This window comes from Miniopterus natalensis, chromosome 14, assembly GCF_054644295.1.
Source record: "Miniopterus natalensis isolate mMinNat1 chromosome 14, mMinNat1.hap1, whole genome shotgun sequence".
NCBI classification, from domain to species: domain Eukaryota; kingdom Metazoa; phylum Chordata; class Mammalia; order Chiroptera; family Miniopteridae; genus Miniopterus; species Miniopterus natalensis.
In genome coordinates this window covers 20,961,655-20,986,979 of record NC_142094.1, presented here as the reverse complement: position 1 = coordinate 20,986,979, position 25,325 = coordinate 20,961,655, and the positions used below count along the sequence as shown (strand labels likewise).

Sequence of the window (25,325 nt, the reverse complement as noted above, 5' to 3'; positions counted from 1 at the left end):
ATGGGTGAACCTTGAAGATTATGTTAAATGGAATAAGCCAGTCACAAAAAGACAAATACTGTATGATTCCACTTGTATGAGGTATCCACAGTAGTCAAATTCATAGAAACAGGAGTAAAAGGGTGGTTGCCAGGGGACTGGGGAGAGGAAATAGGGAGTTGTTTAATGGATACAGTGTTTCAGATTTGCAGGATGAGAAAGTTCTGGAGATGTTTCCCAACAACATGAATATACTTACTTAACACTATTGAAACGTACACTTACAAATGGTTAAGATGCCCTGGCCAGTGTGGCTCAGCTGGTTGGGCATTGTCCCATGTACCAAGAGTCGAGGTTCAATTCCCAGCCAGGGCACATGCCCGGGCTGCAGGATCAGTCCCCACGAGGGGGTGTGCAGGAGGCAGCTGATCAACGTTTCTCTCACATAGATGTTTCTCTCCCTCTCCCTTCCTCTCTCTCTCAAACCAATAAAAACATATATTTTTTAAAAGATACAAAAAAATGGTTATGATGGTAAATTTCATGTTATGTGTTTTTTACCACAAAAAAGAAATTCTGGGTAGTGATTAAAATTTAGGGTACAAGCGAGGAATCCAGTTTCGCAAAGCATTGTGGGAGTCCTGCATCCAAAGTGCACAGCCTCCTGCTTGGAATAGTGTGGAACAGCCGTAGCCCCTGTGGCTCCCACTCTCCATACCTGGTATGCCAGGCATTTTCCTTCTTCTCTCTCTCTGCTAAGGGCCAAGCAGCTCAGCACAGTGTTGAAGAGCCCAGGCTGGCTGGGTTTAGATCCTGGCACTATGTACTGCCTGGTTATGTGAACTTCAGCTAGTTACCTGACCTCAGTTTCCTCACCTGTAAAATGGAGATTGTACTAGTATCTCCCTCATAGTGTTGCCAGTGATAATAATATTATCAATAATTTTAATATTATTAAGTGTAATAATTTAATATTATTAATAATAATAATATGTATACCCTTAGCACAACGGCTGGCCCACAGTAGGTGTTCAATAAATGCTTGTTTTTATCACACACAAAAAATTAAGAGTACAAGAGAAAGGGGGAAAACCCAAACCTTCTAAAAATTACAAGTATTTTATCTAGATAGATTAATAAAATCACGTCTTTAATTCTCTTTTAAAGTATTAATACAAATGACGTTAACTGCTGAGACAAAATCAGTAGGTATATAAGAAGTAATGTGAATATGAGGTCCCATGGGCTTCAAAGGTACATTTCCAGAAAAGAGCTTCAGAGAGAAAAGCAGACCCTGCAAAAGAGGAACAAGCCAAGTGTTACACGCACAGTTCTCCGTGTGCCCACAACCATCCTGATGGTCTGATGATTGTGGACAACCATCAGAGAGACTTTAGAGTTCACGGGGAACCAACCAGGAAAGTCACCATCCAAATGTTCACATCCCTCCTTGGCCATTAAAATGAAGATACTTTCCCTCAGCACCTTGTGAAGATGTTCAATTTCTAGGGCGTCCCAAGATCCACCTCAGGAGAAGTCAATTTGTCCACAGGAGGCATAGTTTCCAAAGCTGTCCACTGAGAACCTCTGAGAGATGTGGATTGAATTGAGCTTTAGGGTACCAAAGTAGAAGTTCTCAAACAGCTGAAAAGGAAGAATAAAAACCCAGAATGAATATCTAAAGAGAATTACAGATGGAAATATTAAGCATCAGCTTCTCTTGTAAAAACACCAGAACAATCCCAACAAACCTCTCATGCTTTTTCTTTTCAGTGTTTATTCTCAAAAATGATCCTGGAGAGGGACAGGGGGCGTGGGAATGAGAAAAGAACACCAGACCCTCTCTCTGATTAACCTTGAAGCCTCCTCTGACAAGATGCACCGGAGAAAAGGTCTGAAAAGTTCATTCCAAGATATCTACTGAGCAGATATGACCAAGAACTTGTAACAAACAAAGCCTAACTCACAGGGCCTAGCAAAGCTGCTACTAAGACTTCCAGCTATGTAGGATCCTAGTTTTGTTACAGCCAGGATAAAGTCTGATATAATACATTCCTCTGCCTAATCAACAACATTGAGGAGAAGCGCCTCCTCTTCCTAATCAACAACATTTAGGAGAAGCGCTGACTAAAATAAATAAAAGATAAGATTCCTACCCACAAATGATTCTGACCACTGGTGAGGGATACAGAACACAAAACAGCCAGAGCAACCATTCTACTGGCCAATACAGCAAGTACAAATGACTTATCAAAATCCTGCATTAGACTTGGATTGAGCCAGCATCCTGAAGCAGATGCTCTTTACTACAATTCTTCACTTTAAAAACTTTTAAGTGTGACCTGTATAATTTTATTAACCAATGTCGCCCCAATAAATTCAATTAAAAAAACTTTCAAGTGTGTCAGAGGGAGGGATAAGCCAAACTCTGAGAGAGACCTGCTTTGGTGATGAGCACATTTATAAGGCAGAATCCAAAATGACATCAGAATTCATCCCAGGGAAATGAAGCCACACTGCTTAGACATGGAGTGTCAAAGAAAGGGCTTACCTTCTTCTGTTAGGAGGCAAGAGTTGCCCTTTCTTAAAATGTCAACAAGATCCCAAGAAAGCCTTCGATATGCTTATCCAACAATGTTTGAGTAGAGCCTAAGGGGAGGACCTTTGCACATTAGCAAGTGACTGTCTCTTCTCTTAGTTTTATGCAACCTCCACAGCCAAGACTCCAGCCACTGTCACCTTTCCTCTTCCTGCAATTAATGGCCTAGCAAAACACCTGGGGTTCATTAAAGGCTAACTTTATAAAAGCCCCGCAAATATTGATTCTTCAACATGACATCAACTTGACACCAAAGATCTATTTAAAGGTTGTGTGCTGCACTGTCGTGTCCTTCGAAAAGGTGATCAGCTCTTATCTGCATTGATTTACACAATTAGCTCCTCTTCCTGGCTTTAGTAGCCTGTTCAAACCATATCCATCCTTTTGTGTAAAGAAATACAGCCCGAAAAGGTCATCTGCTAATTCCTTTGCTGAACGTTAATTTGAAATGAAAGCCACATCAGTGGGACTGAAGAGATTTATAATTTTGCAAACCAAAGCCTTATAGGTACAAAGCAGACTTGATCAAAGAAGCAATAAAAGATGAGACAAAACGAAACTAAAAGGGAACTCCTAATACTTTCAACAAATTATTTTAAGGATTGGCAGCCTAGGTATTCCGAGGGATGGAGACACCACAGCTAGAGCTGGAAAGTGACCGACCTCGGACTTCACTTTGCAACTACAGTACAAGACTTAGCAAAGAGGGAGGGCAGCGTGAAGGCAGAAATGGGCCACACCACGTAAGCCAGATTAGATATTTAGAGGGGTCCTAAAAAGGAGTAAAGACTAAGGCTAGAGAAATAAGGAGAGTAAATCAGATTAAAGGCAACTGAGGTCAAGATCAGAAGTTAGACTTTATTCTAGACGGGGGGAACCAATGAAGGCTTCTGAGTAGGTTGGTGGCCAAAGATGAAAACCCTGGTTTAGGAAAATTAATCTGGGTGTGGTGCTGACTGGAGAAGGGAAGGAGGGAAAAAAAGGAGACCAGTGTAGCAGTTTACTCATGAGAGTGTCTCTTGCCTAAAGGCCTGGAAAGACTGGAGCAGATGAGAAATACTATGAATGAAACACAGAAAAGATTCAGTGACTTTCTAGGTGAGGGGAAGGAGGTAAGAAAAGATGAGAAAAATCATAAATGACACTGTTGAGGTAAGAAACGTCCAAACTTGTAAGAATTTTTTTTTTAAATCCCCACCCAAGGACATTTTTTCCATTGCTTTTCAGAGACAGTGGAAAGGAGAGAGAGAGACATCAATTGGCTGCGTCCCACACGCGCCCTGACTGGGACAAGCCTGGAACCGAGGTGCACGCCCTCGGCCAGAATGGAACCCGGGACCCTTCAGTCCGCAGGCCGGCGCTCTAACCACTGAGCCATACCGGCCAGGGTGGAAACCTGTAAGAATTTTTATGAGTTTATTTGAGCCAAACTGAGAACAGCTGCCGGGAAGCAAAATCTCAATGGATTGAGCAAATGCTCCAGAGAATAGCAGTTCTGCACCTTATTTTATACATTACAATCAAAGGAGGAAACATAAAGGGGTTACATGAAACCCACTGGTGACAGATTAGGGAGGCGGGAGAAAGCAAAGCAGGGAAATCTCTGGGACAGGATAAAAAGTAAAAGGAATTGACACATCTTTTCTATAGGTGGGTACAGGATAGTTGTTAACAATTACAATAAGAGTAACAATGAGGGGTTCTGTGATCTGCTCTGTGGGAGATTGTGCCCTGAGGGGTCTGGAATACAGCTATTACCCTGACACTCCAAAGGCAGGTTATCACAGATGCAAAAAGACAATAGACATACTCAGTTAAGGTAAAGATTGACTTTTGCCAAGGAAAATAAATGGCCTAGGACATGTCTACCCACCATGACTTGATTTTAATTAGAAAGTTTTAATTTCAGACCATCCTATGTGGTTACTTTAGGTCTCTGAGTTTGTAAGGCCGCCATGCAGGCCTCCAGAGCTAATCAGGTTTAGGACGTGGCCCCTTTTTCATGCACAGCACCGTAAATGGGGTATCTGAGGGTATCATTAACGGCAACAGAACATTTCTGAGAGGAACCTGTTTTAGGGGGGGAAATGAAACAAATTCAGGTATGTTTACACACTCATGGCTGTCTCTTTGTGTCCCAAGCCCTTCTCCAACCTAGGGTTTTCCTGGTACGCTGAGAATATGTATTAAACACGTGAAATCTGTAGCACAGTTACGTGGACGTATATCACCATGAAAAGCTTTACAGCTGTCTTTTTTTTTTTTTTTTTTTTTTTTAGTAGTTCTAAAAGTAGTTCTATATTAGGAAAATGAACCCTTTGTGTTATAAATTGCAAATATATTTTTCCCCCAGTATGTCATTTGTCTTTTGACTTTGCTCATGGTGGTTTTTACCATGTCAACTTAAAATTTTATGAGCTCAAATGTACAATAATGTTGGCGGTGAAACGGCATCAGATGTTAGATCAGTGGCGTCAGACTGGATCTCAGTTCAGCAACCTCAGTATTTGAGTTCTGGCTAAGAAAGAATTCAAAGCCAAGACTCAAACTATAAGAGAAAATTTATTTAGAAAGTTACAGAGGTAGTAGAGGTGAACCGTAGAAGAAATGGGCTCAGGAAACAAGTTACAGAGGCAAAAGAAGGGCCCTTAGAGCTTTAGGAGAGAAAGAGAGGCAAGGAAAACTGACTGAAGGAAAGGGGTAGGGAAAGGCACTGGCGTGCTCCCTAAACAGAGCCACACTGGGTCCTCAGTCTTGAGGGTATTTATCTGAAAGTCTCAGGGGAGGACCAACAGAATATCTGTCAGCTTTTCAAGCTTGTCCTTTAAGGGTCGTGATCTCTACTGATTGGTCATCGCCAATGCATCTGGTCCTGATGTCAGCTGTGGTGTCACTTGTCTGGTTTTGCTGCCTTTCTGGGCCAGGAGCTGAAACACAGCTGAGGCCTAGATGTATTTGATCAAGACAACCTCCTTGTCTTGAGGGCTTAATGCTTAAGGGCTCAATGCTTAAGGGCTATTCTCAGGCCTCCTTGTTCACTCCCATTCTAAGGGGGTCTAACCCACATGACTAGCAACATGCCAGGGGAGGAAAGGTCAGGGCAGGGTCCCAATCTCATGACCAACAATATGAAAAGTCAGGGGGTCTAAACTCCACGACCAGTGATATGCTGGGAGAGGAAAGGTCACCCCGGGGGCAAGGTCCTCGTTTTGTTCATTGCTAGGCACCCAGGGCTTTCCACCCTGGTGACCTTCTGCACCTGGCTCATTGCCCTTGCTCTGTTCATGTCTGTCTAACTGCCTACCACAGTAACCGGAGATTTTAAAATCAGTTACCTAATGCCAATATTGTTATAGATTAAGGGATCAAGGTAAACAATACATACATAAGTATTGACAACACTAATACAAGAAAGATTGTCAACATTCATCGAGCAAACGTGTGCCAAGCATTATGCTGTGGGCTCTATGTGATTATCCCACTGTACCCTCACAACCCCAAGCAGATATATTATTAAGCCCCATTTTATAGTTGAACCCGAGGTTTAAAAGATTTAAGTAACTTGCCCAAGGATACACAAGCAAGTAAACGGTGGAAAATTGAAATTCATAGTGCTGGAAAAGAAAAAACATAATAAAATTTGAGATTCAAACCCAGGCAGCCTAACTCTAACCCCTACTCTCCAGCCTCTTCCTGTGGGTGATGTCCCTTAAAACATGGCCCTGTTTAAGTCACAGTGAGGAAGCTAGACCCACACATCTCCCAAAGACTGAAAAAAACATATTCTTTCACTTGTTATTCCTATTTTCACTGTCACCTGGACCTGGTTTAAGACTCAAATGGCTCTTGTTCAGCTGGAAGAAATTTAATTGAATTCTGGATGAAAATAAACACAAATCAACTAAATGGCTCCATTTAATTAGGTATCTGAATGAGGAAAGTGGAAAAAGCTTAAACTGCAAGTTTAAAAAAAGAAACTTGGTTGCTCTTTCTAGCCTAAAGTAGTTCATGAAGAGCAAAGTGGTCTATTGTTTTGAAAATAAGAGCCCTAACAGAAAAAATTTAAATTAAAAAAGAATCACGTCAAGGTTTTTAAATCAAGTGGAGTCTTTTCTCCTCACTGTTGTTTTATAACAATTCCCTCGGGGATTTTGAAACCTAAACCATTTTCTTTCTGAGAACATTTCTCTCTGACACATACACATAGAGCCCTATTGTGTTGGAAGCCAGCATTTTTTAAAGCCTGCTGTAAAGGAACAGCTACATAAAACTACAACTACTTGATAAGAAAGCGAAAATAGAATTTAAGACTGCCAATATTTGTGATATCTCTTGTAAGTAATGCTAAAAAAGAAATAACATGTCCAAAATGAGTCATTTGCCCCCACAACAGTAAACTAAGACTTTTTTATTTTATTGATTTGAGAGAGAGAGGAAGGGAGGGAAAGGGAAATATCAATTTGCTGTCCCACTTATCTATGTATTCATTGGTTGATTCTTGTATGTGCCCTGACCAGGGACCAAACCCACAACCTTGGCATATGGGGATGACGCTCTAACCAACTGAACTACCCAGCCGGGGCCAGTATACTAAGATTTAACTGCAATTTCAACCCCTCCCACGAATGTGACTGTTAAGCAGTGAATCTGAAATTTCCTGATTAGCACTAGTGAGGTAATGTGCAAGATAAAACCCCTACGGTTCCCCTCGGGCCCCCCAAAATGTCCTGGCCTGAAATAACCCTTTCTCTGCTAATAACTTCCATCCCCCCCCCCCATAAAAACCTTCCTTGTTGTAAAGCTGCTTTCTCCAAGCCCCTCTCCACGTGCTATATGGAATGCTGCCCAGTCCATGAATGGCTCAATAAAGCCAATTAGATCTTCAAATTCACTCCACTAAATTTTTGTCTTTTTTAATCCTCACCCAAGGCCATGATTACAGAGAGGAAAGGGGGGACAGGAGGAGAGAGAAACATCGACTGGTTCTACATGCCCCCGCCAGGGATCGAACAGCAACCCAGGTATGTGCCTGACCAGGAATTGACCTGGCAACCCTTCAGTGCACAGGATGACACTCAGCCAAACTGAGTCACCCCGGCAGGGCCATAGCTGCCATCCTTTATTGAAGACTCCTAGCATCTTTACAAACCTAAGTAAAGAAAGAAATGTGAACCATCAAAATAAAAGATTTTTGGTCAAAACCAAGGCTTTCCTGACAGGAAATTACAGGATAAAATCCAACTATCCTGTAGTCCCTTGCTCACATGATCTGTGAAGCCACGATTTTTAGTCTGCATATGATTGTTTCCTAGGGAGAAGACAGAAGGAATTACTAATTTCTAGTAATGTAGTGGTACACACTGAAGGAAAACAAACAGCTAGATTTAAAGGCTAACCGTGATCACTTTTCCTTGTACTCATTTCAGACCTTCTACTCCTTCCTCCTGGGCCCTATGACAATTATCAAAGACAAGAAATTACGCCACATGTGACTAGGCTGCAAAATTAGACTGAAAAACCTCAGACAAAGGTGGAAAAGAACCTTCTCATATCTATGACCTCCAGTCACAAAAGTGAATCTGTTGGGGATTCCTGCCCACGTGGCTTCTCAAATGAGGCTCATTCTCTTTCTTCAGTCTTAAACAAGGTAGGGGTCATTCTCTTCAAAGATCTCTCCTTTAAGGAAATCTACTTCTTGTGCTGGGTGGTCTCAATGAACTATTTGCTGTCCAATAGGGCTTCAATATAAGAAATGCATTTTGGGTTAAAAAATGAAGACTCAAAATATAGAAGTCCTGAGAAATTTATAGTTATTTCTGGTGGACGTGAGTTAAACTAACCCTGAGAACATAAATCTGGTGCAACTGAAAATAAGTACTGGTGTTCAATCAATGCAAATACTTAGAAGGATGTGATGCCATTCCTGTTCAATTAACCTAGTTATTAATAACAGGAAAGAAGCAAAGGGAAGGCCAAATATTACAGGCATGTCATTTAGGCAGCTTCACCAGGAAGCTAAAGCTTTACACTCCCCAGGGAGCACTGGTCTATTTAATGCAGATTGCTGGAGGACGGGGCTGGACAGGGGGAGACTGATCACATGCCCAGTAAAGTTGGGGTGATGTTGGGAGGGTACCTGTCAGTCACACCTGGAAACAGGTCATTGGCCAGAATAAATATGGCCACTGCAATGGCAGGAAATTTGGGATACTCAATCCCCTGAACAAAGGAACTTGCTCTCTTGGGACTCTTGTTGCACGGGATGCACTCTCTTGGCTCCCCCGCATTCACCCACACACAATGGACTAACAGACTGTAAGTAGCCTGATGCTGAACTGGACCCGACTACAACATAGAAAGGAAACTCTGGACACTGGCTCTGCTTTTAGCTCTACTGAAACCCCATCTATGCTTCTTCAAGGACTGGATTAAAGTAAATGGGACTTTGGAAACCCAGGGATGTAATTCCACGCAAATAAAAATCATTCATCCTCCTGTTCAAGTCTCAGAAAGTTCTTTTTCTGGAGATATCATAAGGACTCCATCCCCAGGACTCAGTGGGGACTCAACTTCCCCGATAACAGAAGTACTAGGCCCCATTTCTCCCCAAGAAAAGATGCTTTCTATTGTTTTCATGCATGGCAATTAGACTTTTGAAATCCAAAGTAAACAGGAATAGCAAACGCATGCTACTTTGAAGTTTTCCCAGTGTTTTTCTCCCATAATCTGTTTTATCAACTTCTATTGCTCACAATTACCCCCTGCTGACAGATAAAAGTAACAGTAATAACACCATTTTGTACTTAATAATAATGCCCTACCAGGGATGGTATGAGGATAAATGGAAGATAGTCTGACAAGCAGTTTGAGCTCTTTGGGAAGGCGCTCCCAGCACGAAGCCTTGCCGAGGTTAAATGGCACCTTTCATCTAAGGATCTAAAAGTATCTCAGAAAGCCCAGCTCATTAACCCTTCATAAAGTTGCTGTGAAGTAAACCAGAGCTGGGCATCATTATCCACATTTAAAAGATAAGAAACAGAGGCAGGCTGGGACCGCTAACACTGTGATACAAATTTAAGAGTTCCTGGGACCAGGCCCAGAGGACAGGCCAGGAGGAAGCCATGTCCACAAGGCACTGTGTATGTGCCTTACAATTCAGACAAATCTGTACCGAAGAATGTCAAGTGGGGAAGTAGTTCCATCTCTAGTCTATACGTATACAATCAACAGTGAAGAAATCCACATGGTTTTGTGGCCAAGAGTGAGAAACAAATGAGGAGAAAAACCTTAATCATAGCCACTGGAAGGTCCTAACTAAAAAGAAACCACAAAGCAAATAATGGTAAATTTCAGGAACATTCTCCATGAAACTGGCTTCAAGGTACAGGATTAACAAGACCTTCGGTGGTCAACAGAAAGATATGGACACTAAGCTAAAAGCATAATAGATCTGAAAAACTTCACAGCTCTTCACATATCATATTACTAATCTTATTTAGAATTAGGATCATGAATAAGTATTTTTTCCACAAATAAGTTTTGTTTCAAAGTTTTGTTAAAGGTCCCTAAGCCTAAAAAATAATTCTGAATTTCTGCCAACGTACCATGCAATTCAAATGACCAAGGCTTTCATACCTTGCCTTTCTCTTCTGGCTACATGCATGATCACTTCTGAAGAGAACAAGCATGGGAGCTGTAAAGGGGCAAGAAGGCAAATGAAGCTCCAATACACCCAAGGGTCAAAATAACCCTTCCACTTACTTTTAAAATATTCATCTAGGCTGCACTCCTATGAAGTCTTCCTAAATATCATCACAGAATAACACAAGCGAGTCCATTCACACTAAGGTAAGCCATGCTCCTTTACACACACACAAAACACGCAAACTTAACCTGTAAACCAAAGACAGGAACTTCTTTTCTACTGAAGACAGAGATCAAAATGGTTCTTAGGACATGCTAGACTTGAAAGCTTTCCTACCAATGACCACACAGCCACTCTTTCCCCCAATTTCTCCATCTTTAAACAGGGACCACACTTTACAAGGATGTTCTGTAGTGACAGATAAAGTATAAGATGGAATTTTGAGTTCTGATTATTATTGTCACTCACTGACTATAACCACCATCGCATCACTACCGGAACCAAAATGCAGTTTCTTTAAAAGAAAAAAGGTTTATTAGTAGGAACTCAGACAGCCTACAGTCTCTGTAGTCATGATCTGGTTTCACAGAGCTGAAATGTTTTTAAAGAATGAAATAGGAACATGTACTTCAGGATCAATAAAAGACTGGAACAGGAATGTTTACTTCAGAACATATGAAGACTGGAATAAAAACATCTACTTCAACATACAAATGGCCAACAGATATATGAAAAGCTGCTCAACTTCAATAGCTTAGGGAAATGCAAATCAAAACTACAATAAGACACCACCTCACACCTGTTAGAGTGGCTGTTATCCACAAGACAGGTAATAAGTGTTGGAGAGGTTGTGGAGAAAGACCCTCATTCACAGGTGATGGGAATGTAGACTGGTACAGTCACTATGGAAAACAGTATGGCGGTTCCTCAAAAAATTAAGAATAGAGTTACCATATGACGCAGCAATCCCCGTTCTGGGTATCTACCTGAAAAATTCAAAAACATTTATTGGTAAAGATATATGCACCCCTATGTTCACTGCAGTATTATTCACGGTGGCCAAGACATGGAGACAACCAAAGTGTCCTGCGATAGAGGACTGGATAAAGAAGATGTGGGACACACACACAATGGAGCACTACTCAGCCATAAGAAAGGATGAAGTACGGCCATTTGCGACAACACAGATGGACCTTGAGAATATCATGCTAAGTGAAATAAGTCAGTCAGAAAAAGCTAAGAACCATGTGATTTCACTCACATGTGGGATATAAAACTGAAATCATAGACACAGACAACAGTAGGGTGGTTACCAGAGGGAAGGGAGGGTGGGGGAGCCAACTACATGGTGACGGAAGATGGTTTGATTTTGGGTGGTGGGCACACAATGCAATATATAGACCATGTATCATAGAAATGTACATTTGAAACCTATGAACTTTATTAACCAATGACACCCCAATAAAATAAAAAACATCTACCTCAAAATAAAAAACACAGCTTCCGGTCTCTGTAGTCATGATCTGGTTTCACAAAGCTGTAATGTTTTTAAAGACTGGAATAGAAACATGCACTTCAGGATAAACAAAGACTGGAACAGGAACATCTCCTTCAGAGCATATGAAGACTGGAATAAAAGACAATGTGGTTGGCAGGTACTTACTATCCTAGAGTCAGCTCCAAATACAGCCCCAACTCTGCCCAAGACGCCACTTTTTTTTTTTTAATATGTCTTTATTGATTTCAGAGAGAGGAAAGGAGAGGGAGAGAAAGAGATAGAAACATCAATGATGAGAGAGTCATTGATCAAGCCCGCAACCCGGGCATGTGCCCTGACTGGGAATCGAACCCTGATCTCCTGGATCCTAGGTCGACGCTCAACCGCTGAGCCATGCCGGGCTGGGCGATGCCACTTTTAATCTGAAACCTCAAACTGGAGTAATCAGGGTTGACAGAACCAATAATAATAGCTAGTAACAGCCAATCAAAAAAGAGGACATATTGTACTTCCAGGAGGCCTAGGACACCTCACATCCAAGGAGCAAGGTTAAGGCCAGTGTAGGGGAGGAGTAGTTTCTAACATCATCAGTTCCCTCCATAAGGAAAACAGCAAGGAGGCTGTAAATCAGTGGCACAGTTGTGATTTTTCAAACGACCACATGTCACTCCTGCTTTGCACATCTCCATTCAAAAACTACCAAAAAGCTCCCATGCTACCAGAGCACAAGTCCCATCTCCACTGACTGAAAGGGTATATGAAGGTTATCGGGCTCCCTGCGCAGAATGGAACCATGAACATGAACGTCCCTCATTCATTCTGCTCTCCCAAACCACCTGTCTTGGCTGCAGCGAGCATGAGGAGTGTTAAAGGCCTGATGTAAGGAGGAGCCAGGCAGAAGCCAGACAAACAGCCAGGGAAGGAAGGCTTTAAAACTAACTTCCTTCAAATAATCACTCAGTGTTGCACTTTTGGGTGTTCGGCCTGAGCCGCACTGCTGATGTAAGGATTATCAAGTTTAAGACTCTGCTGGTGAGGCCAAATGACCTATTAGAGAGTGAATTAAAACCACTATATACAAACAGGATGCCAGGCAGTTCTGCTGAGCCCCTCAATACTCAAAATACCAAGGGACTTGTCCTCCCTGCAGAACCTTTCAATTTTAAACAGTGAGAAAAAATGTGGGGTGGAGGTGGGAGGAGGAGGAGAGGAGGCTGTGCTGACACAGCTGAAGAACCCCGACCTGATCTCGGCGCACATGGGCACGCTCTGCCCGTTCTCACAGCAGCCGTGGAACCAGCATCAGAGATGGGCCGCGGGGAGTTGTTTGCCGCACAATTTCTTCCAGAGAAAGCTTTGCCTCAGGACAGAAATAGTGCTGCTTTACCAGGACAAAACTGCCCCGGTGGCTACTAGCTAGTAATGACTCTTCAACGCCCTAAGCCTGTGACCACCAGACCTAAAGGCAGGTGCCCTTTTGGAATGAATCCAGGTAACGTTACTGCGGATCAATTCTTCCCCGCAGAAGGACGCCTCCTAATGTTCATTCAAGTATGTTACCACTCCTGTTTTTGGTTTGGTCATCTTCCCTCAGGTATTATTCATAATTGTTTCTCAAACAACGGCAACAGAAGATGAGTGTGTGATTTGTGTATTATATATTAGATAGAAAGCACAAGTCAGCAGAAAGGAATCCCTGCCGGGGAGCACTGGGGACAGGTGCAGAGATGATTTCTCTTTGGCCTAGGGGTCTCCAGGCAAGTGGCTTTCGGGAGACTGGGCATCAAGGGGTTGACTACTGTGCCAAGCAACAAATTCAGAAAAAGAACAGGAGAGAGAAGAAAACAAGACCAACAGGCTCAGCCCACCTCTACTCCAACTTCTCCCCAGGAGAACAGCATCTAGATGTTAAAGAGCAAGTCAGAGGCCCCTCAGCAATGTCGGGCAACAGCAAGAGTATACACACATAAATAACCGCTGGCCAAATAACACCTAGGTGTGAATGGTTCCTTGGTAGATGGGAGAGGCTGCCACGTGTTATCTTAGATGTTCAACTAAGTCATTTTATTAAACAAGACATGAAATAATTTAAACTCTGTCAGGACCACAGGGAACCTGCCTTCAGAAGCACCATTGGAGCATTATATATTAGAACACACACTTGTCTTTAATATAGTTCAGGTGGCCTCCCTCCTCTCTGCAAAGTGTAGGCTAAAGTCAAATAAGCAAAAGGCCTTGGAAGAGATAGGATTATTCCCACACATACCTCAGGAGACCTATACAATTTAAGAAACTGGTATCAATGTGTGTTTTTTGTTTGTTTGTTAACTCTCACCCAAGAATATTTTTTCCACTGATTTTTAGACAGAGTGGAAAGGAAGAAGGGAGGGTGAGAGACAGAGAGAGAAAGAGGGAAAGAAAAACACTGATGTGAGAGAGACATATCGACTGGCTGCCTCCCGCACACACCCCAACTGGGGCTGGGGATCAAACCTGCAACCCAGGTACATGCCCTTGACAGGAAACTAAACCCATGACCCTTCGGTGCTTGGGCCAACACTGTAACCACTAAGCCACATCGGCCAGGGAAGAAATGGTATCGATGGTATAACCTGCAACTGACAGTAAACTTTGAGTTCCAGTTCTGGTTGACTTACGTCCTGTTTTTTCACTTTTTAAAAAATATATATGTTTTTATTGATTTTTTAGAGAGAGAGGAAGGGAGAGGGATAGAGAGAAATACCGATGGGAAACATCATCAACTGGCTGCCTCCTGCATGCCCCGCACTGGGGGCCAAGCCCACAACCCCGACATGTGTCCTGACCGGGAATCGAACCGCGACTGCTTGATTCCTAGGTCAATGCTCAACCACTGAGTAACGCCCAGCTGGGCCTGTTTTTTTCACTTTTAATTTGCAATAATAATGTTGACATTTGAGCATTAATTCTGTTTCATAACTGGAATATGGAAAAGAGGACATCATTTAAGAAGTTATCAGTTTTGTGACATAGGGGGCCCCACTCTCGTTTCTTTTGTCTTTTTCCACCAATGTCCTCTAACATTTGGAATAACACTAGACATTGTTGACACTAAGCCACCCAATCTAACATGATTTCATTTGGTCTGGTCTTTTTTTAATACATATATATTTTATTGATTTCAGAGAGAGGAAAGGAGAGGGAGAGAGAGAAATATCAATGATGACAGAGAATCGTCAATCAGCTGCCTCCTGAATGCCCCCTACTGGAAATCGAGCCCACAACCCAGGTATCTGCCCTGACTGGGAATTGAACCATGACCTCTACTGAGCCACACTGGCCATGCCGGTCTGGTCTTTAAACAAGCTGCTTCAAAGACAACAGTGCCCTGTCATCATCTCTGGGTACAGATTTATATTCTGTTCCTGGTTTGTTTACACTATAGCTAAAAATACACAATGGAGTATAGGCATACAATAGAATATTACTGAGCCTTTTAAAGGGATGAAATCCTGCCCGGCTGGGCGTGGCTCAGCGGTTGAGTGTCGCCCTGGGATCCAGGCGATCAGGGTTCGATTCCCGGTCAGGGCACATGCCGGGTTGTGGGCTCCATCGATGACTTTCTCATCATTGATGTTTCTGTCTCTCTCTCTCTCCCTCTCCTTTCCTTTCTCTGAAATCAATATCTTTTTATTTTTTTTTTAAAAAGGGATGAAATCCTGATACATGCTATAACATAGATGAACCTTGCAAACATGTAACTGAAATAAGTGAGAGCCTGGCCGGGCGTGGCTCAGCGGTTGAGCATCGACCTAGGATCCAGGCGATCCGGGGTTCGATTCCCGTTCAGGGCACATGCCTGGGTTGTGGGCTCAATTGATGACTCTCTCATCATTGATGTTTCTCTCTCTCTCTCTCTCCTTTCCTCTCTCTGAAATCAACAAAGATATATTTTTTTTAAAAAAAAAAAGAAGAAACAAAAGGAAATATATGATTCCACTTACATGAGGTACCTAGAGCAGTCAAATTCATAGAGACAGAAAGTAGAATGGTGGTTGCCAAGGGCTGAGCAGAGAGGAGAAAATGAGAAATTATTGTTTAATGGTTACAGAATTTCAATTTGTAAAGATGAAAAAGTTCTGGGGATGGCTAGTGATGGCTGCACAACAATGTGAACGTACTTAATGCCACTGAATTATACATTTAAAAATGGTTAAAATGATAAATCTTACGTATATTTTACACCTCAAAAACCCCACAATGAACCCAAAGTGAACCATAACCCAACTCACTATACTCAAAATTATATGACTCGCCCTGGCCGGGTAGCTCAGTTGGTTAGAGTGTCGTCCTGATGTGCAAGGTTTCGGGTTTGATCCCCAGTCAGGGCACAATGATATGACTGAGTCCCAAGAAATGAATACCTAACAACAGTTTAATACTTTCCACAGTAAGAGTTCATAGGAATGGTACAAAAGGGACCAAAGGCAACTAAATATTTATTCTCCCTCTCCCAAATACACCAAGAATATAGCTTGGTGTTTTATATTTAGTAGGTATTCAATAAAATATTTATGTTTCATCCTGATAAGAAACAGAAATAATTTTTTTTAAGTAATTTTGATCTCTTAATTTTTTTCTACTCCCAGTCTTTGCAAAACAAACCAAGGCATATTTCCTGTCACTGTGTAGGTTAAACCCTTCAAATCCATCCTTCCCTGCCTTGGAAATATTCAATATCAATAACCAATAAACATAAATGAGAAAGAGAACAAAGGGAAAAGCATAGTGTATGAAGAGGCAGCAGCAGACCAGAAAACGCGTCGCTTAGAATGGGTGTTGACGTAGCGAAAATCGCCCATTGCTCACTCCCGTTTCACTTCAACGATGGCTTCACCTTACAGGCTATCTTTGGTCGCCGTCATTAGTGTTTTAAGACTTCACTTTCCAGGCAAAGCAACACATAAATTCTGAGGAAAGGTTTTGGTGAAATACTTGGATTTGAGCCTTCCTCCTACCCCCAATCTAACCTAATAGCCTAAAATAGGAACATGCAAAACCAAACTGAAGCATTTCAAACTGCACTTTTTTTAATATATCTGATGTGCTAAGAAACCTGTCAGAAATCTTTCAGATCGTTTAACAGATATATGTTGTTTCTATTATTGGGAAAATATAAAAAACCCCTAATGATTTCCTAATAATTTTCATGAGTTTTGTTTTCTAATTATAAAAAATGGAGGTGGAGCCATATTTTATCACTAATATATAGCAAAGTAACACCAGACATATTTTGGCAAGATGTCTTGTCACAGGTTCCTTCCTAAACTCTACTTTTTCCTGATATCCATGCTAATGATGAAATCAGCACAATTTACTTACAAGTTCAATATTTGTTATTTTTCATTCAATAATTTTTATTAATATATTCTATAATAAAGCATAAATAAAACTGCAAAAGAAATCACTGTTCATGTTTCAAGTTAATTAGTGCATACCACAGAGAAGCCCAAATTAGTTTTGAATGTATTTTTATTTTATTTTATTTTTTTTGGATGTATTTTAAAATAAAAAAACGTTAAATTTAAATTCAAGCTCATTATTATCCATATCAGCTGAATTTGTTATAGAGTAATAAAGTTGAAATCAAATTTAATGGAGCCTAGCTGGCATGGCTCAGCGGTTGAGCACCAACCTAGGATCCAGGAGATTGCAGTTCGATTCCTGGTCAGGGCACATGCCCGGGTTGTGGGCTTGATCCCCAGTCAGGGGCGTGCAGAAGGCAGCCGATCAATGACTCTCAATGATAGAAACATTATCTCTCTCCTTCTGTCTTCCTCTCTGTGAAATCAATATAGACTTTTTTTTCTAAATTAACTGAAAAATCAACCTCACTTATTAATAGAGAATTATGAATATGAGCTATAGGTATATTTAATTTGGAGATTTCTTGGATTTAGTAAACTCATTTTTTAAAATAAATATTTGCTAGAAAAGATTCAAGTAAACAGAAATTCAGCAGGATTGACTGTTAATTAAGTATTTGTGACCAAATTAGTATATCTTAAGGATCTATTAAATATGAGCATCATATCTAATCATAAAGCAGGAAGTTGTGTTGGGTGAAATAAAAGAAAATTAAACCCTAACCTTTAAGGTAGGAGTCAGGAAACTTTTTCCATAAAGGGCCAGGTAGCCATATGACCTCTGTCACAACTACTCAACTCCAGCGCTGTAGTACAAAAGCAGTGAGACAGTATGTAAACAAATGAGGATGGCTGTGTTCCAATACAATTTTATTTATGGGCCCTGACATTTAAATATCATATAATTTTTACATGTTATGAAAAATTACTCACCTTTTAATTTTTTTCTACGTTTAAAAAATATAAAAACTGCCCTAGCTGGCTCAGTTGGTTGAGCATTGTCCCGTGCAGCAAAAGGCTGCCGGTTAGATTCCCAGTCAGGGCACATGCCCCGGTTGCGGGCTCGAACCCCCATGGGGGTGTGCAGGAGGCAGCCGATCAACATTCGCTCTCACATCCATGTTTTTCTCTCTGTGTGTCCCTCTCCTTTCCTCTCTCTCTAAAAATCAATAAAAATATTTAAAATATATATATTAAAAAACTCTTCATAGTTTCACGGCTATACACAAAACAGGTGTCAGACCATATTTGGCCCTCAGCCTGGCCCATGCTCTAAGAATTTACAATCTCAAGTACAGGGCAAAAAATATCCTCTTTGACAAACAAAATCTTTTTCTTCTCCTCTCCCAAAATCTGATTTCAATAGAAAACAGTTTGTCATCCAAAAAATTTCCTCAGTGCTTGTCCACACAAGATACACTGCCAAGCACTGACAGTACGTAACTGGTCTCTGCAAAATCGAAGTAACGAGAAAAGGGAAGGAATTGAGAGGTACAGGAATGCCATTGACTGGGATGGTCCTTACCCTTATGGAGCGGTAATATCTGTATTGGACTTTTTTGTTGTTGTTTTCACCTGAGGATATTTTTTTCCACTGCTTTTCAGAGGGGAGGGAGGGAGGGAGGGAGGGAGGGAGAAACATCAATGTAAGAGACACATTGACTAGCTGGCTCCAGATGCGCCTGACTGGAGGGCAGGGAGTGAACCTGCAACCCAGGTAGGTGCCCTTGACCGGGATTAGAACCGGAGACCCTTCAGTGCAGGCTGATGATCTAACCATCTGGCCACAAAGGCCAGGGCTGTATTGGACTTTAAAGGATGAGTAGCATTTGGAAAGAACAATACTGAAATAAAAGAAAAACAAAGAGATAAAAACAAAACCTTAGGGAGTGGCCACACAAGGCAGTGAATTTTTAAAAAGTAGATCCAGCGGCAGGAAAAAATCCAGGAGAGACAACTGCCACTGAAGCAAAGAAAGCATTTGAAGGGGAAAAGGGCTTAATACTCTCAATGTGGTTACTAGGAAAAAGTAAAAGTAGGCCAAAGTACTGAACAAACAGGGGCCACCAGTGACTTTACCATGCTGTTTCAGTACAATGATAAAGGTAAGAGATAGGTTTCAGGGATTTAATAGGGAAGAGTTTGAAAGGGATGATGGCAGGAAGAATGGCTTTACAGAAAAATGGACTCACATTTCTTTAAACAAAACAAAAAACACTCCAATGAAAGAGGCATCTATCTTCTTAGTAGCTTGCTCTAATGAGACATTCTAATCAGGAAGTTGTTATACATATATTTTTACCCTTTGAAATCAAACGGCCCAATTTTTGTGGTAAGATCAGCAGTTAATGAAATTTGCATCTATCCTAAACACTGAAACAAAACACAGCTAAGACTTCAACAAACTTCTCTGGAAAGTGAGCTTTTAAAAAAATACACACACACAACAAATGGTTGGTGTCCTATTCCCCTCCTAAGTGCATGTCTATCTGTCTTTCCTTCTTCCTTTGTAAAATATTTATTTTGACATAGTTTCAAACTTACAGAAAAGTTACAAGAATAGTAAAAAGAATTCTGGGGTACCTTTTACCCTTTCTTTTTTAATAACCTACCTTAAGAAAGCATTCTTTAGCTTAATTTCCTTGGTTTTGTTCTTTGTAATACGCATACTGCCAACATGTACTTTAGTTAATGTTGTCCATAATTTGGTCACAAGTTGTAGGAAAGAAAAGTATAAACCTGGCTGGTGTGGCTCAGTTGGTTGAGCATCATCCTGTGCACTGAAAGGTTATCAATCTGATTCCCAGTCAGGGTACATGCCCAGGGTTGCAGGCTCCATCCCTGGTAGGGGGTGTGTAGGAGGCAGCTGATCAATGTTTCACTATCACATCAATGTTTCTCTCTCTCTCTCTCTCCCCCTTCCTCTCTCTCTAAAAACCAATTTTTTTTAATCTTTTTTTAAAAAGAAAAGTATAATATCACTTAACAGAACTCCTGTTTGTAATTCATTTGGCTTCTTTAATCTGCAGATTGATGTCTTTTGTCAGTTCTACCCCATTCTCTTTCTTCTCTCCTTCTGAGACTCCAACTGAATGTATTTTAGATCTTCTCACTGCATCCTATATGTCTCTTATTCTCTTGTCTGTAATTTTTATTTCCTCTGTGCATGCCACATTCTGAGTAATTTCTTCTGACCCAACCTCCAGTTCACTATTTCCCTCTTCAGCTATGTCTAATTTGCTGCTAAACCCATCCATTGAACTCTTAATTTCAGTTTCTACATTTTACAGTTCTAGTGTTTCTATTTGGCTTTTCTTCAAAACTGCTACATCACTTTTCTTTTGTAATAGTTCCCAATTACCTGGTAAAATTTTTAAGCTTGGCTTTTATTTCTTTGAGCATAGTAAGCATAGTTGTTTTAGCCTAAGCCTGATAACTCTCATGCCTTTATGAGTTTTGGATGTTTCTCTATGTATGGGGAGTGGTTTCCACATATGCCTAACTATCTTTGACTGTGTACTGGCCATTTGGTGGGGAGGAGTTCCTTGGCGGAATATTTCTAGGCAAAGGTTGATGAAACTTTCTTCCAAAGAGGATTTTTCTTTGCTACTGCCCAGTACCTAATACTACCAGTACAGATATTCCTTCACTCAAGGTCTATTTCCTACTTTTAGAACCCTAATAGTTAACTTTTACAATGTCTGAGGCTCATCTTTATATTTTCCTTCATATTTTCTATCTCTTCACCTTTGCCAGAGATTTCCTTAACTTTATCTTCCTTAATTGAATATATGTATTTGTTAGTGTATATGTAATTTCCATGGGCTCTCTTATTCTCTAATTGACCTTTTCCACAACATCTTATTTTTATTTTCCCACTGAAATTCTTCAGAAAGCTGTACATTTGGTCCTCCAGTAAGTTACATACTTCACATAAATGTCAAAAATAATATGACTGTTGCCCTGGTCGGTATTCTCAGTGGTTAGAGCATCAGACCCACAGACTGAAGGGTCATGGGTTTGATTCCAGTCAAGGGCACATACCTGGGTTCAATGTCTCTCTCGCATCAATGTTTCTCTTTCCCTTTCTCGCTCTCTCTTTCTCCCACACACAGCCCTCCCTTCCACTCGCTAAAAATCAATGGAAAAAATGTCCTCGGGTGAGGATTAACAACAATAATAATAATACTATGACTGTTGTGAATGCTATAAATACTATTACAAAATATTAGTATGTCCAAGTGAACTGAATCTAGTAAGTGTCAACCTGCTTAGTGATTTTACTTAAATAAGATTCAATTTTCAAGTTTAGAACTATTAGGTAGTAAAAATAGCACCATAGCTATGGTGGTAATGAGAGATAGTAGCTTTATTCTACATTCAATTTGCTGTTATTTATCCTGATATAATAGTGTAATAGAACATTTGGTGATAGGCTCTCAAGGAAAGGCTTTCTGAAAAAGTTGAGTTTTAGAAAAATAAAAATTCTAATGAAGAACTATGTGACTAAGAAGTAATTTTCAGGAACAATATATAATATGACTGACTATTGAACTGGATAGTAAAAAACAAAATGTTTTCTTCCTTAGAAATAATGTACTTTCTAAAACACCAGTCTCCCTTTGTAGACGTTAGTATCTTTCTTAAAAAATCATTGTTCTCAATCTCACCTCTCTTCCCTAGAAAAAATAAAAATACTATTTTCAATACTCTTCTAATACTTCAAAACAAAAGAATCATTCAAATCAAGCCTCTTCACTGAGATTAAGAAATTAATTGTGCCTTTGTTACCTTAGAACAAACAAACTAAAGAGTTGGCCAGGGAGGGACATGGGAGGCATGTCCTACTTTCTGACCTTGATAGTAGTTACACTGTCCAGTGTATGATTATTTGTTTAACAGTATATACATGATTTATGTACTTTTCTATATATATGTTTTACCAAAATGCATAAACAATATGCATTTTTAAAGTTTCCTTTACAGAAACTTCTCTAAGTAAAGCAAACTAAATGTAGATCTAATTTAAATTTATCCTGTCGTTTTTAAAGACTTTAAGGGACAGAGATGGAACAAAAGCAAAAATAAATGAAATATTTGCCTTACTCTTATTTACACCTTTCAACAAAAGTCTCAATATGGCTAGATAGATTTAAAACATGTTTTCAAGTAAAGCATTAAAATTAACAGTTTAATACTGCCAATTTCCTCTTTTTCTAAATATAAAGATTATTACACATAAAATGGAAAGGGCACAAATTCATTTCCTTTTTATTTGGCTTATATCTCCCAGGACTTTTAAGTGTTTAAAGAAATGGCACTTCCAGGGTCCTTTATTTTGGATCTATAGTACTTTCTGTTCCTTCCCAAATATATTACTATGCCTTTATTTGTACCAAACCACCTCCTCTGGTGAGTACAATGGAGGGCTCTGATGTCTCTTCTTCATTCTGCAGTTAGAGCTATGCTTTTCAACAGTTAATACTGTACCCCTGTTCAATCTGCTGAGAACTCACTCTTGGAATACTGATTCTATTGCTTAAAGCCATTTTATAAGTCCCCCAAACAGACTGCCATTAAGACCATTTCTTGCTCCAGAAGCTGGCAGTTAATGACCATTCTACTTCTAGCAAGCAAGGGAGCAGTTACTTCCTGGCAGTGTGTCTTTAGATCAGCATAATTTTATCATTGCCTATGGATAAACAAATAGTATTTTAGTGTGTACTCTAAGACTAGAAATGCAAATGTTCTGAGGGGGCACTATCCTGTTAATTGGCTTGGGTTTTACTCACTCAAACGTCCTCCTTTCAGAGTTATCTGCCAGTCTTTTATAAAAAACCATAGTGACTAAACATGTCTGCTCCTTTTCTGGTTTAACAAACACAGAGAATGATTCTTTAATTTTCAGTTCTTTTTTCAAAGTCCTTCCTTAGGGTGAGAAAGTCTTATTTTAACTAGAAATAACCAGATACTAGTTTATTATACCTGCAATAACTCCCAAAAGAGCCGTACAAAAGAAAAATGTGGCTTCCTCTTCCAAAAGTCACTAGAGCTTTTTATCTTATTAGGGCACCCAGAACACATAATATTACATTGAGCCAAAAGGACCAATTCTCCTCATGGGGGAGAATGGCAATTGGCTGTTACTCACTAAATTCTTACAGCAATGAGCAATGACTTGCTTTCTTGCTTTGTTTCTCTTTGAATAGTAGATGAAGTGGATTCTTTTCCAAGGCTGCTTCCCATCGCCAGCATTTCTGACCCTTAACCTCTGTAGCTGCTAATATGCTGCACACCTATTAACTGCAGTAGTTAACTGCAACTGAATTCAACCTTAACAATCAATGCAGTTAACCTTTCTGTTTACTCCAAGTCAGTTCCTATCTTGTTAGTGAAACAGATTTTTTTCCCTTTTCTAAACATAATAATTGTATCTGGTACAAAAACTATATATGTAAGCCATTGGTTTTAGATTTTTTCCCCCCAAGAGTTTCAGAAGCCATGGGTTCTCACGTTCTATTGGAGAAAGACAAGTCCATTCGTGGTAATTCCAAAAGGTGGGCTGTTATAACAACTTTATAAATACAGTTGTTACCTCTTATGTATTTGGGGGGTAATTATTGGAGGCCATATGTCCCCTTTATTCTCAAAGAAAACTTAATTCCTTTGATTAAACACAGGTGAAAAGATTATATTTTCTGGAGTAAAATACTGGAAACTATACCAAAGGATGCTTTGTTATAACTATCTGTATTCAAAGGTACTTCTCCAAACTCGTAATCTGCCCCCATCATTTTGTATTGTAATTGCCTATTAACCATTTGTACCCCTTCAAAGACAGGAAGCTAGCCCTAGCCAGACTGGCTCAGTGGTTAGAGTGGGCCCCTGGACTGAAGGGTCTTGGGTTCGATTCCGGTCAAGGGCACATACCTCAGTTGCAGTGTTGATCCCCGGCCCAGGTCAGGGTGGGTGCGGGAGGCAACCACTCAATGTGTCTCTTTCACATCGATGTTTCTCTCCCTCTCCCTCTCTCTCTCTCTTCCACTCTCTCTAAAAAGCAATGGAAAAAATACCCTTGGATGAAGATTAAAAAAAAAAAAAAGACAGGAAGCTCCTGGAAGATAGGGATTATATCATAATGACTGATTAATCTGCAGGCACATGGTCTGGCAGATGGTACACAATGTGTTAGTATTAAAGTCAGCTCAAAAGTCCAGTTATTAATTAGCCACAGTTTTAGACTAACCAGCACACCCACTGCCCCAAAATTTATGGAACAAATTTTAATTGGACATTATCACAGTTCAAAAAGATATGCCCAATTTCAAATATCTAATGATCTCTACCTAAACACTGAGTATCTTTATGGGAAGCAGCAGAAACAATTTTAATTTGTGATTTTTGAATTTTTGTTCTGATTCAGACTCTACTACTCACTAGCAATAACCTTTCACAAATCTCTTTAACCACACTGGATCTTGTGTCCTTCGAGATTAAAGTGTGAAACAGATTAAATAAATGATCTTTAAGTACCCAACGGGTCCCAGCTCTAAAACTGATTTGGCATGAACCAATAAGGTATAGACATAGATACAGCAAGCCCTTATCAACACTAGAGGGAGCTACACTCATGTCATCACTGGGCTGGTTAGGGAGATTTCAAGGCAAACCATCTTTAAATGGAAAACTAATTTAACAAAATGAGAGAAATTAAATATCAAGTGAGAGATCCATAATGTTCATACAGCCACCCCACACACAGGCTCCCTGCTGGCACCTCCCTCTTACAGCTATCAAAGCACCTCACATCAACACATCTTCTGGGCTTTAATTCTAATTCCAAAAGAACCAATTTTACTTGAGTCATTCCTACAAATTTCCTTTCCCACTCAGTCTATTTTCTTTTTTAATCAAATTAACAACAAAAAAGCAAAGTAATTAATTATACTATTGTCAAGTCTCCAAGGAAATGAGATAGAGGAAGAGAAAGATTCATATCACACTGAAGCTGTGACCTGGAAAAATCAGTAGTTAATTGCAACTAAATTCATTAGCAGCCTGTCACTCAAACACAAAGCTACCACAGCTACTTTGAAAACAAGAAAAATATTCAAAAAGAGGAAAGATACAGTATAAGGAAAAGAATCAACGTAGCTCTGCAGTGTGGGAGCTGGAATGTCCACCTAAGTGAATGCTGTC

General features: G+C 40.2%; 1 protein-coding gene across 5 annotated transcripts in view; it reads right to left on the bottom strand.

The window, feature by feature from the left end:
* Positions 1–1,108: 1,108 nt before the first annotated feature.
* Positions 1,109–25,325, bottom strand: part of ASCC1 (activating signal cointegrator 1 complex subunit 1) — a 75,204-nt gene continuing 50,987 nt past the window's right edge. For all 5 annotated transcript variants that reach the window (XM_087824358.1, XM_087824355.1, XM_087824356.1 and 2 more), the window contains one exon: positions 1,109–1,623. In XM_087824358.1, the coding sequence (XP_087680484.1) occupies positions 1,507–1,623 (117 nt within the window). In that variant the 3' untranslated portion in view covers positions 1,109–1,506. The remainder of the gene's footprint in view (positions 1,624–25,325) is intronic.